Raw genomic sequence first — 13,010 nt, 5'->3', positions numbered from 1 at the left:
TGTGCACGCGTGCGCGCGTGCACGCACGCACGTGTTATTCCTGGGGCTTGAACTCAGGGCCTGGGCACTATCCCTGAGAGCTTTTGTACACAAGGCTAGTTCTCTACCACTTGAACTACAGCTCCACTTCTGGCTTTTTGGTAGTTAATTGAAGATAAGAGTCTCACAGACTTTCCTGCCCAGGCCAGCTCCCTACTGTGATTCTCACATCTCAGCCTCCTAAGTAGCTAGAATTACAGGCATGATCACCAGTGCCTGGTTATATCACATTTTCATAATCCATTCATTGATTGTAGGGCATCTGGGCTATTTCTGTAACTTGGTTATAGTGAATAATGAGTCAATGAACATGGGTGTATAGGTAGCTTTATTAAATCCTGACTTGCCACCTAGGAAAAAGATTTTGGTGCTAGGCTTGAGGCTTGAACTCAGGGTCTGGGTGCTGTCTCTGAGCTTTTTGGCTCAAGGCTAGCATTCTACCACTTGAGCCACAGCTCCACCTCTGGCTTTTGGTGATTAATTGGAGATAAAAGTTTCATGGACTTTCTTGCATAGCCTTTTGTTAAACTGCAATCCTCAGATCTCAGCTTCCTGAGTAGATAGGATTATAGGCATGAACCACTGATGCCATTCACTACCTCGTAATTTGATGTAGTCAGAATGCCATGGGAGCTCAGTGCCTTAACACCTCAGCCCAAGCCTTTTGCTAAATCTCCTTGGTACCTGAGTCCTACTCTTGGTCTGATACTCAGATGGGACTGCTCAAGAGATCCTTTAGCCTCCTCCCTCCTCTAAAGCTTCTCAGGGGTTATATTTCTGCAGCTACTCAGTATTCTGCAGTAGGGCTAGGAATAAGTCTTCCAACCCACTGAGATTAGGAAAGATCTCTAAACACAGGATCTCCCCACCTCTCTCTGTTCTTACAATATTTAGCTGTGAGGTTGTGGTCCTTCAGATTAGGACTTTAGGACATGAGAAAGGTTTATGTGGACAGATACACTGAAGCTGCTGTCCTGAAACTTACTGGAGCTTACAGAGGGACATGCCCAATTGTTCATGGCTTCCACCTCCTCTCTGCCTAGATGTGTCACTGAACAGTGCCCTAGGGAACACAAATGGTCCTCAAGTTTGAGTTACCCTTGTAGGGCTTTTTACTTCAGGTCATTTCCCATGGCCAGGCAGGCTAAACCAGCCTAACCCTGGGCCATCCATTCCTCCAGAGATTTTCAAGTACAAAACAACCTAAGACAAGCCACCCCAGAGGAGATTATCTGAGGAAGCCCTCACAGAAAGTTGAAGCTTAAAGCAAAATGTAAGCTTTGCCTCAGAACACAGCAGAGCCTTCAGTGTTCTGCTACTGCCTACTGGACACATGGTGCACCTAGAAACCACAGACTTTCCTCTCTTCTTGATTTGAGTTTATTGTTGTTGCTGTTGTTGGGGAGTTGCTTGTTGTGCGATTGATGCATAGTGTAAGCTAGCTTCAAACTTGAGATCTGCCTCTGCCTCCTGAGTGCTGGGGTGACAAGTGTGCACGGTATTACTCCACTTAAAAAAGTCTCTTTTTACATTCAGGTGAAAGAGGTGTTTAAAGCATCACCTTTCCTGGTAGGCGATGACTGTGTCTCCATCATGAACGGAACGGACGAAGGTAGAGTGACAGACAGTGCAACTGGACACCGCTACATGGCAGTGATACAGGGCTGTTGGGAATTCCAGGCCTGGGAGCTCTTTCATTAGTCAACTACGGGGGTGAAGGATAATTGACATTATTGTCCCATTTACAAATTAAGTATCCCAGAGGAGTATTAGGGGGCTAGTGTGGAGAGGTAGATTCTTACCTTGACAAACTCTAAACCTGGAACAAATGAAGTCTCTAAAAAACGTGTCCTTTGGCTTTAAAAAAAAATTGGACAGAATTCCAGTTGCTGCCACGATTAGAACATTAAAGTTGCATTACTCATTCTACAATAGACACTAAAGGTTCCTCATGGGCCCTTGCTTTTAAACATGACCTTAAGAGTGAATTTGTGTGGAGTAGAGGGAACACTGGTCTCACTTACTAAAGATGAAGCTGCGGATGAAGCACCAGAGGAAGACATGTATATGGCAAAGTGTTCTAGGTTGTAGTGTGGAATCTTCTAGAATAATCTCTCAGAAGTCCCTGTATTCACTTATACACAGTGCTCTTCTCTGAGTGGTCTAAAGGGCATGAGTTTGGGTTCCTCTTGTAGGGCTCCTGGAATCTGGAACTAGTAGGTAATGGTCCTGGGTGTTGAATTGACAGTCTCAAGTGATTGAAATGCTGCCTGTACCTCTCTGTTGTAGGTGTCTCAGCATGGATCACCGTCAATTTCCTAACAGGTGTGTGTTTACTTGATGGGAAAGGCTAGTTGTTCTCAGTCCTGAAAGGGCTTTCTGGAGCACAGGGGCCTCGTTTCCATGACCCCCGGCTTTCAGTGCTGCCGGTCCAGAGGTAGGCTGTGGGTGTTGAGTAGCTGGATATCCATCTGGCTTGGCAGATAGCCATGAGCTCACAGGTATATATGTACTTGGAGTGCCTGCCCACTCAGCCCTTTCTCCTAGCCTAGCCAGCATCTGTCTGACACCTGCCGAGCATCTACCAGAGGCCCTGCACTCTCATTTGTTTGTGAGAGAGGTAGTGAATGAGACCAGTATGCCTTCAAATATTCAGTGTGATGTGAATGCTAATTATCTTATACTAGATATGTCTGTTGTTAAAAGATATACAGCAAGAAGTTATTGTCATAGATCATTCCCAGGTGTGTGTGTGAAGGTTTCTTCACAGGCTTCACCTTTTAAGAGGTCAGAAATCTCCACCTCAGATGCCTCTAGAGAGCAGAGCAGAGACAGGACTGATGTAGGGGGCCCTATGGCCAGTGTCAGCATATTGAAGAATACCCTGTCTCCTGGGAGGTGAGACTGGCCTCCAAGCAACTCCAGGCCCTCTCTGGCAGTCAGTGTCATCCTGCCCTGTCATTATTCACATCAGACAGCCAGTAGAGCCACTGATCTTGCCCTTTAAACGTATAGCATACTTTTAAACAATTTTTTTAAATAGTTGCAGCTACTTCCCTATCTTGTTTTTCATTCCACTAAAGGGCCCGGCTTTTGACCTCTCTTGATCTCCCTACTATTCTTGGCAGCTTCCTAATACGACAGTGCTGTGTCTTTACTCGCTGTGATCTAGGCAGTTTGAAAACTCCAGGAAGGAGCAGTGTGGGCATGCTGGATTTGGGCGGAGGATCCACTCAGATCACCTTCCTTCCACGGGTTGAGGTAATCAGCTGGCCTGCCCTGGGAGCAGGACAGGGGCTGCCAGGGGTGCACTGCATCCACCTCCACTGGGGACCCGCAGCTGCCCGGGGAAGGCCATTTGGCTGATGTAAGGCGCTCCCCATCTGAGCTCTCTCACAGATAAAGCTTCTGACTGGGAAACGAAAACAAAACAGAAATTCATTTTGTAATGGTGCAACAAAAACCTTTGGATCAGAAAATATGAAATGGATGCTTCCTATCCCCTGTGGGGTTCCAGGGAAGGTACAAAGATCTTTGTAGTCTTATGAAGTCTGTAGGCAACCCTTTTTGATACAGTAGTTCTAAAGGACACAAAAAAAGACTTGTAGCTAAGACCATCTACTATCTTAAATAGCTTTCTTTACCCACCCATTTTCTTATTAACTTTCTTAAATTTATGATATGCTACTTGTCTGTATGGTCCATTGTTGTCACATTGATAAAATGCAGCTAAATATGGTAGTTCACACCTATAATACCAGTACTTCAGAACCTGAGGCAGGAGAATCTCAAGTTCAAGGTCAGCCTGAGCAACTAGAGCACCTGTCATGAAATAAAAAGTTCTAAGAATGTAGATCAGTGATAGAACATTCGCCTAATAAGCATGAGGCCCAGTATTGCTAAAAAGCAAGCAAATAGAAATGCTATTCAAAAAGAGAAACATTCTGGATGTGTTTTCATTGCTTGTTCCCTACTGTCACAGCAGTAGATTGCATGTAAAGCTCAATGAACTCCATATGAATGTTACTGTTTGACTAAATGAATTGAGGGTGGAGGGGACAATCTATTGGAAAAGACCACAGGAAACACAGTAACCTTCATGTTCCTCCCCAGGGCACCCTTCAGACCTCCCCACCAGGCCACCTGACAGCGCTGCAGATGTTTAACAGGACCTACAAGCTCTATTCCTACAGGTAGGTTTTCCAGGGGTAGGGGAGGCTGACTGTCCATGCTGGCAGCTCCAATGCCCCTGGTGTGCCTCCCACGCCTGCCTCTCTGCAGGACTAGATCCCAGAATAATCACCAGTCTCAGAAGCTTTGTGCTGTGAGTCCCTAGCAACCTTCTTCTTCTGGCTCCTCTCCTCCCTGTTCCTCCTCCCTCCTTTAAAAAATGTATTTGTAGTAAAATCGCATTCTTCTTTTGTGTTCACTCTGCTCTGCTTTTAAGGAGGCTCACAAAATCTTAGAGGAGCCCAGGGACTGTGCAGGAACTTGGTGAACCACGTGGTACCTTCAGTCAATTCTTGTACTTTTTTTTTTTTTGGGGTCCGGTCGTGGGGCCTGAACTCTGGGCCTGGGCGCTGTCCCTCAGCTCTTCAGCTCAAGGCAAGTGTTCTACCACTTGAGCCACAGTGCCACTTCCTGCTTTTTTCTTTTTGCTTATGTGGTGCTGAGGAATCGAACCCAGGGCCTCATGCATGCAAGGCAAGCGCTCTACCACTGAGCCACCTTCCCAGCCCTCTTGTACTTTATTTACTGCCATATTCACTGAAGTTTCCACAGCTTCCCAGTGAGCTCAATAAGCCCTCTTGTGTTGAATTACTAAGCTAAATACTCTAAATGTTGTGAGAAGCTTCTAAAAGAAGCAAGATAGCCCATAACTGCTTTGCTCCAAGATCCTGCCTTTCCCATTCATGATGGGACCAGGCAGGATACCAAACTTTCCCGTCTTACCTTCACAGCTACCTGGGGCTAGGACTGATGTCAGCGCGGCTGGCAATCTTGGGTGGCGTGGAAGGGAAACCTGGTGAGTGGAACGAACTGCTCAAGGTTGTATCCTCACCCTCCATGGGAATGGGAAATACCTCTCCTACCCCTCTGCTTGTCTACTCAGCCAAAGGGGCTATTGCTGGTCTGGGGGGGACGAGCTCTAGACTTTGTCAGGGGTTTTCTATTGGGGAAGATGTGTTTTACCACTGCATTTTCTTTTTTAAGAGACAGTAGTGAAGTTATTTCTGAAACACACTCTAAGGGAACCAAATAACTGGGTATAGTTGTCACCTACATTGGAGTAAACTTGTGTGTTAGCTTTCTCTCACTATGCCAGAATACCTGAGATAAACAACTTATAAGAAGGACAAGTTTGTTTTGGTTCATGGTTTCAGAGTTTCGGTCCTTGTCCGTTGGCTTTGTCCCTTTTTAGCCTGTAAGAAAAGCAGAATGTCATGTTGAGTCCATGTGGCAGAGGAAATTGCTCATTATCATGGCATCTGGAATGGAAAGAAAGACAGAAATGGGCCAGAGTCCTACTGTCCCCTTCAAGGGCATGCCCCAGTGACCTCCCTCTTCCCAGTTACCTCATTCCTTCCCAAGTGACCTCATTCCCTGGAGGTCAAATCTGTACTTAAAGGAGGTCACTGCAGCTCATTGCAGAAGCTCTGAAATGAGGCTGGTGTTGACATGTCTTTCCTGATAACGTCCAGACATGTGCCCTGTTTGTTCCTTAGCACAAGGCTTCCTTTGCCTGTTCCACTGGCCCAGCGGCCTTCAAGGGCATGGTCATTCAAGCAGAATTTTCACATTCTGTCAGGTTCTATGTGTATCCTCATAGCGCTCTCCTTTATTGTAAACCAAGAATGTGTTCCTGTCTCAGAAACACCTGCAGCCCTCCAAACAGAGCCAGGAATAGGTATTATGTGGCTAATGGGAAGTCAGGCAACCTTTGCCCCTGGATCATTAATGTTGAGTCTCAGTCTAGCTTCCTCCATCTTCTCCACTCAATGCAGTATCAGAAAGGACTTGCCTCTGCAGTACCTAACGCTGGCACCCCAGGGCGGAGTGGCAAATGGCTAGGGTGGGACCTAGTAACAGACTACTTCCCTATCATGCAAGAAGCCCTGTCTTCTATCCCCAGCACCAAAGAGCTACAAAAATGAACAGCAAATGAATTCAGCAGTGTTGGGCTGGGCAGTGTCTTTACTAGGGTCCCAGATCTCATGTAGCTATGGGAGAAGTGACTGATGCTGGAGTTGTGCACGGTACTCTCCTCCACATGGTCTCACTCACAGAAATGTAGCCTAGGCTGCTTACATGGCAACCCCAGGGAAGGATTGTGAGAATTGCCCTCTGAGAAGTCAATTCCCATGACTTCCCACTATCCAGCCAGAATCCAGAGAAGGTAACAAGGCCCTCTCTGGGGACAACCAGGCTTTGCAGGGTGACAGTGTAGATATCACCTTGGACATCAGCCACCAACTTCCTTTGCTAGTTGTGGGCCTATCATTTGTGCTACAGGGTAAACAGATGAAATCAGGCGTGGTGGCACCTAGTTATATTTGTACCTGACCCTGCCACCAGTCTACCAGTTACCTGTATAAATGGGTTATGACAGCCTTCCCATAAAGTTGTTGTGGCCCCTAAGTGTGGAGATACGATCTGTGGGGGTTCTGTAGTCACGTTCTCAGCAGTCATTGCTGCCACTGCATAATGGAACTGTGCTGTCCCCAGGAGGCAGGTCCCTTGCTGTTCCCATGTCCTTATTGTAGCATACTCTGCCTCAACTTCCCTCCCAGCTCTTCAAAGCTCATCTCACAGCAGTAGATGCAATTTTTTTCCTCTTTCTCTCATCTTTATCTCTATTTCAGCAAAAGATGGGAAGGAGTTGGTCAGCCCTTGTTTGTCTCCTGGGTTCAAAGACGAGTGGGAGCATGCTGAAGTCACATACAGGATTGCAGGACAGAAGGCAGGTACGGTGAATTTGTTGTCTCTCAGAGGCCTGTGAGGGCCTGCTGCCCCCTGCGCCCTTTCCAAATACCACTTGCCCAGACAAGCTCACACTGGCCCTGCAATTGCAGGCAGCATAAACCCTGCTGGGGCTTGGCAGTACAGGTCATTGTCAGAGTCAAGACTCCCTGCCTCTCTCTCTCCCTCCTACAGTCTCTCCGCACGTTTTCTTTGTCTGTCACCAAACGCTTTTCTCCAGATGGCCCCAATTCCCTATCAAGCCCCCAGTGAAAAGGACCTTAGGACCCCGTGACAAATGCTTTTATCTGGGCTGTTGGCCCAGAAGCCTGGCCACTTTTGTGTATAGCAATATAGAGGCTACTGCTTCTGCCTGCTCAGGCCATGTAGCCCCTGCCACCCTATGACTGGGACCCCACCCTATGACTGGGACCTAGTGTTCTGATGGTCTTGTTCACTCTGGGTTCTTGGGTTTCTTCTGAGACAAATACTGAAATACTGCTCCCAGGCTGGTTCCCACCTGCATGGGTGTGTCTGCCTTCAGTATCTGGGCAGGTCAGTCTGGTTTAGTTGTCCCCTATGTACGTACCAAGGGCCAGACCTTGCCCTAGGGACAGGGCACACCCCAGACAGTGCAGCTGGGTCCAGTGGGAAGAGTCAGGCTGTGGAAATACAGGAACTAGTGCTTTGAAGAACAATAAAATAGGCAGAGATGAGTGTCAAGAGGAGACTGCAGTGTTAATCAGGATGGACAGGCTTTTAGCCAAGATGTGGAAAGGCCAACAAGTTACCCCCATCTAAGGCAGCAGATCACCAAGCCAAAGAAGCAGCACATAAAAGGCCTTAGGGCAGAGTCTGTGTTCACTGAATGAGGTAGCAGGACTTTTCTAATGAAAGGCAGTGGGAGGAAATGAGCCCTGAAGGGCAAGGCATGCCTGTGTAGCCCGTGGGGAACATTACGAAGACAGGAAGGTGAGTTGAATCCAGGTTTGAGGTATGAGTTTTTGAGGTTGTCCAGTGGACATCCACAGAAGTTGATTGATCTCCAGAGAGTGTTGACTTTGGGTTTTGTTTGGCCATTGTCCTTCATCTAGCTTTGAGCTTGTGTGAGTAGCCCACAAGGCCCACTGTTGACCTGGCTGTGAGGTGAAGCTCAATGTGGGCTGGGAAGGTTGAGTACGGTACGCAGCAGCAAAGGACTGGGTGAAGACAGCAACACAGGGCCCAGTGGGAGACTTCCTGGTGTCAGTAAGCCATGGCCTCCCCCTCAGAACTAGGGGCTTGAGGCTTCCCCTGGCCCCATGGTGCTCTGGGCCTTTGGACCTTGACTGGGAGTGCCTTGGCTCCTGAAGGGTGTAATTGCCTTGTGCAACAAGCAAGTCACTGACTCGGGGTGGGTCTCAGGGTTTGGGTCCTACCTCACTCTCCCACCCAGGTCAGGGTCTTAGGTCATGGGGGGGATGGCATGGACCAAGTGACTTACTCACTGACCATTGCTGACTGTGTGCTTTTCCTGCAGCAAGCCTCCACGAGCTGTGTGCCCGCAGAGTGTCAGAGATCCTTCGAAATAAAGTACACAGGACCCAAGAGGTGGAGCATGTGGACTTTTATGCTTTTTCTTACTACTATGACCTTGCAGCCAGCGTGGGCCTCATAGGTAAGGGCTAGGCCTGGCTCGGCTCTAGCCAGAGGGACTGTGGCAGCAAATTGTCATCGTGAGGTAATAGAAACCGCCTTAGAAGCCATAAAGAAGTCCATCATCTGAACAGGAACTGCTCAGCACAGTTTTGTAGATGTTATCTTTTTGAGACATTTAGCAAAGAGAACAGTTGCCCTGACCTAACTTATGTTGTTCCACTCCTCAGGCCCACAACAGGTTCTGGCCTGGATCCTGCAGCTCTGGCTCACAGCCATGGTTTCTCTCTGACTCATCCTCTCCACTCAAGGAGAAGGGAAGACAGAGCAAGGTGTTGGAGTTTGCTGAGCCTGGCTATGGGCAGATGGTGTGGACACTCATGAAAGTTACAAAGTTGCATCAGTGGCTCCAGACCCAAATTTTCTAAATGAAATAGAGGAAGTCAGAAAATGGTTGGGGTGAAAATAGCAATGCTAGTTAGTGCTAAATAAAAGCCTCTCAGAAAAAGCAGATGATGTTACTGTTCCAGCTCCCTGTGACTTCAAAGGTACTCAGCGTCTGTACTAGCTGTGCTGTCCCTGGGAAGGGAAGAGTGTGGATAACAGCCAGGCAGGTGTGAATGGTCAACATAGAAGGTGGCCTCTTCTGAGACAGCTTGGCGTAGGCCCCTGAGCTACAGTGAGGAACACCTATCAGTGCTTTCCTGACCATACTAGGACTGTGGACATTGCCATGCCAAGATCCACCACACCAGCATGATCTAGAAGTCTGCCTGGGATTCACCTTTGGGCTGGCTCTGCAGGACCCCTCACTTTGATCGTCTTTGCCATAGTTGTCCTTGAGGCTTTGCCAACAGAGCAACTTGGGGGTAATTAGCTTACATGGCAGTTCCCGTGTAGGATAGCCTTGCAGTCACATCACTCACCACCACTGTTATCAGGAGGCTTCGGTCTTACCTGTTTTGGGGTTTTTTTTTTTTGTCGGTCGTGGAGCCTGAACTCTGGGCCTGGGCGCTGTCCCTCAGCTCTTCAGCTCAAGGCTAGCGCTCTACCACTTGAGCCACAGCACCACCTCCAGCCTTTTTCTGCTCATGTGGTGCTGAGGAATCGAACCCAGGGCCTCATGCATGCAAGGCAAGCACTGTACCACTGAGCCAACATCCCAGCCCTTACCTGGGGTTAACTCTGGAGGTGCGAGGCTATTCAGAAGGGCAGTTGAGACTGCTCACTGTAGTTAATTCTTGGCTCTGAAAGAACAATCTGTTTTCAGAACTCAAGAGAATCTTTAATGGTGACATTTGCTGACATAGCAAACACCCAAAGTCAGGGACTGCTCCCTCTGTAGAGCCCCAAGAAGGCTCTGACCAACGCTTCTAAAACCAGTAGATCACTACTCATTTTCTCTTTTATAGGACTTTTTTATTTTTTTTCCCTAGAGGGTCCAGGACTTCCCAGAGACATTTATTTTCTCTCTGCTCTTCAACTTTTCCTAGCTTCAAGTGTTTGCTCAATTTTGGGATCTAGAGGTCCTGATGAGACTCCTTTAGTGGGACATTGTAAGGTTGGGGTGAGATGATCCTCTAAGGCTTCCTGTCCTGTGTGTCCCATGGAAACACTTGATACCACAATCAAGGGCTTGAATATGACTGTGTGTGTGTGTGTGTGTGTGTGTGTGTGTGTGTGTGTGTGTTGTGTGTGTGTATGTCTGTGTGTGTGTGTCTGTGTGTGTCTGTGTGTGTCTGTGTCTGTGTGTGTATGGCTGCTGGGAGCCAGGGGAGAGGGTCCTACGAGAAAAGTCCATGACTACATCCCCATGCTGTGGAGCTCCTGGTCTGGGCCCCAGGTGCCATCCTCAGGTCTCAGCAGCATCATGTACTTGGGAATGCACCTGCAGACCATGTCTTATTTCCTCCCACAGATGCAGAGAAGGGAGGCAGCCTTGTAGTTGGAGACTTTGACATAGCAGCCAAATATGGTGAGTGGTGCCTTGATTGCTGAGGTGACAAGCTGAGAGGGCAGAGAAGAAACCATCCCATGTAGGGGACAGACATCCCACAGTTCCTATGACAGGCACTGGCCCTGAACTCCTGCATTTGGTTCCTAATTCTGTTAACTAGATAGACGTGTGAGTGTACAGAGTCCAAAGAGCACTGGGATTCTGACCTATTTGGAGGTAGGAACGGGCTTGCAGCCTGCCCCTGGGTACTCTAGGCCTGTCACCTCCCAAAGTTGGGTCCTGACAATAAATCAGAAGTGAGGAGCGTGGGTGGGTGATGGAAGTAGGCAGAGCCAGGGCCTGCAGCCCACCCTCCCTGCAAGGAGGGACTTAATCTAGAACTAGCCATCTCTCCCTCAGTGTGTCGGACCCTGGAGACCCAGCCGCAAAGCAACCCCTTTGCATGCATGGACCTCACCTATATAAGCTCACTGCTCCAGGAGTTAGGTTTCCCCAGGGACAAAGTGCTGAAGGTAAGGACTTACCTCTTGGGTGCCCCGCTTCTCAGTTCTGTGGGGTTGGGTATAGGGAACTACAGACCCCATTTGGGAGTTTCACTCCCTACCCCATCCCTGGCTTCCAAAAAAAGTCCAGAGCACCTTCTAGCTTTCTGATAAGGCTGCCTTTATCCACCGAAGCCACCTGGCCTCTCACATCTCAGGTGGGTGTGTGATGATCTTCTGTGCTTCTTCCTTTGTCTTTTCAAGCTCACTCGGAAAATTGACAATGTGGAGACCAGCTGGGCTCTAGGGGCCATTTTTCATTACATCGATACCCTAAACAGACAGAAGAGTCTATCTTCATAGCAGCTGAGCCCCAATTCCCACCCAGCCAGCTTTTCTGAGCTTGCATCTCCATGGACCCCTCCATCCTGGAAGCGATTCCATCCTTGAGGAGCTACCATACTGGCTAAGACTCTCCTTCCTCAGCCTGCAGTGGCACCTCGTACAGACTTGCCTGAGACCTGGTGGGATCCCTTGCTGCCGGGCCCATGTACTAGCCCTGTTGTGCCTCATCTGGCCCAGGGGCAGGGACTGGGAAGCCCCAGGCATTCCCCCTGCCTTGCCTCCAAGAAGGCAATGAGCTAGACAGGGCCAAGGGCACACCCTGAGGTGGGCCTTCAGCCCCTGTCCCCATCCCCTCTGTCTGCAGGGTTGTGGCTGCTTTTCCGTGCATCCCTGTGATGTAGATCTTGTCTCCCAGCCCCTGCTGTTCCCTCTCCAGGGCCAGACCTCCACCTCCCCTGTGCTGGCCTGGCTGCTCTGGGGGAGCCAAGAAGAAAAAGTGCAATCTCCAGGACAAAAGACTTGAGCATATTCGTCTCATCCTCATTGTGAACAGTGAACTCACAGGGAGGTCTGCTCCCCACTAGTGGGTAATACTAGTAGGAAGAGAACAAAGAAGACTCCCTCTTCCAGAGCGCTCTAGGAAGGTATTTCTGATTGCAGAGTCCCCAGGTGTGAGCAGGGCTGAGTGTAATCACTGTAAAAACACTCATGGCCATGCTGCCTGCCCTGGGAGTGTCAAGCACTTCTGTATAAAACTATGTCTGAGCCCCTTTTCTGGACACAATTCTGTGTCCCAGTGAATGTATTGCTGCTGTGAGCCATTTGCAGACTAGCAGGGCCGGTCAAAGATATAGCCCCAGAACCACACTTTTTTTGTGGCTCTTGTGCTCTCTTCAGGCCATAGCCCGTTCTCCTCATCTGACCCAGGGGCAGGTTCTGGGATGCCCCCTAGCACCCACTCTCTGGGTTGGAGCTGAGTGTGAAGCTTGGATATGGTTTAGGACCTGGTGCCTGAGTCCCTCGTTGTCCTTCAGTGAATGTACAATACATGGAATAAGCTGAACCTGTTGTGTTCCATTCCAAATAATAAAGGTTTACAAGGGTTTCACTCCTCTACTTCCTCTGGATAAGTGGCTGGTGTTCATCCCCCAGCCAAGATCCCTGTTTATTAGCATTTTAAAACCTGCCAAAAAGATGGCAGTTGGTGGCAATAGCTCTCAGTAGTGGCATAGGCTGTCTTGGGTTCTAACTAAAGCCTCCTCCTGCAGTGGTTTGTTGAGAGAAGAGCTTCATACCTCCTGAGACAGTGACCCACAGTCTGGCCAGAGAAGGTTCTGAATATATCACCCTCTCTGGTGAGTGGTAAGTCCCCACATCACCCTGTCTAGCAAGGATCTGGCTTTACTATGGTGTAGTCCTAAGATGGCGGCATTCCAGAGTGAGAACTGTCGGGTGAACCCCTACTCCAAGTGCTCACAGCCCCCACACCTATCTGAGGACCTGACTAATGAGATGATGAGATCTGACCCCTGGACATCTCTGAAAAGGAAGTCTGCTGCTATGTGCAAAGCAGTCAGTGTGATCCCAACTTG

General features: G+C 48.8%; 1 protein-coding gene across 1 annotated transcript; it reads left to right on the top strand.

Annotated features, from left to right (window-relative positions):
• The first annotated feature begins 1,463 nt into the window (after window positions 1–1,463).
• Entpd6 (ectonucleoside triphosphate diphosphohydrolase 6 (putative)) lies at window positions 1,464–12,481 on the top strand. Its single transcript, XM_013027035.1, has 11 exons — window positions 1,464–1,472; window positions 1,576–1,651; window positions 2,329–2,364; window positions 3,212–3,300; window positions 4,153–4,232; window positions 5,001–5,065; window positions 6,903–7,004; window positions 8,519–8,656; window positions 10,553–10,609; window positions 10,991–11,103; window positions 11,338–12,481. The coding sequence occupies exons 1-11, from the start codon at window positions 1,464–1,466 to the stop codon at window positions 11,434–11,436; spliced, it is 864 nt and encodes a 287-aa protein (XP_012882489.1). The 3' UTR covers window positions 11,437–12,481.
• The last annotated feature ends 529 nt before the right edge of the window (window positions 12,482–13,010 follow it).

This window comes from Dipodomys ordii, unplaced genomic scaffold, assembly GCF_000151885.1.
Source record: "Dipodomys ordii isolate 6190 unplaced genomic scaffold, Dord_2.0 Scaffold99, whole genome shotgun sequence".
NCBI classification, from domain to species: Eukaryota; Metazoa; Chordata; class Mammalia; order Rodentia; family Heteromyidae; genus Dipodomys; species Dipodomys ordii.
The sequence above is the reverse complement of the archived record's forward strand: the minus strand, read 5'-3'. Positions and strand labels throughout refer to the sequence as shown.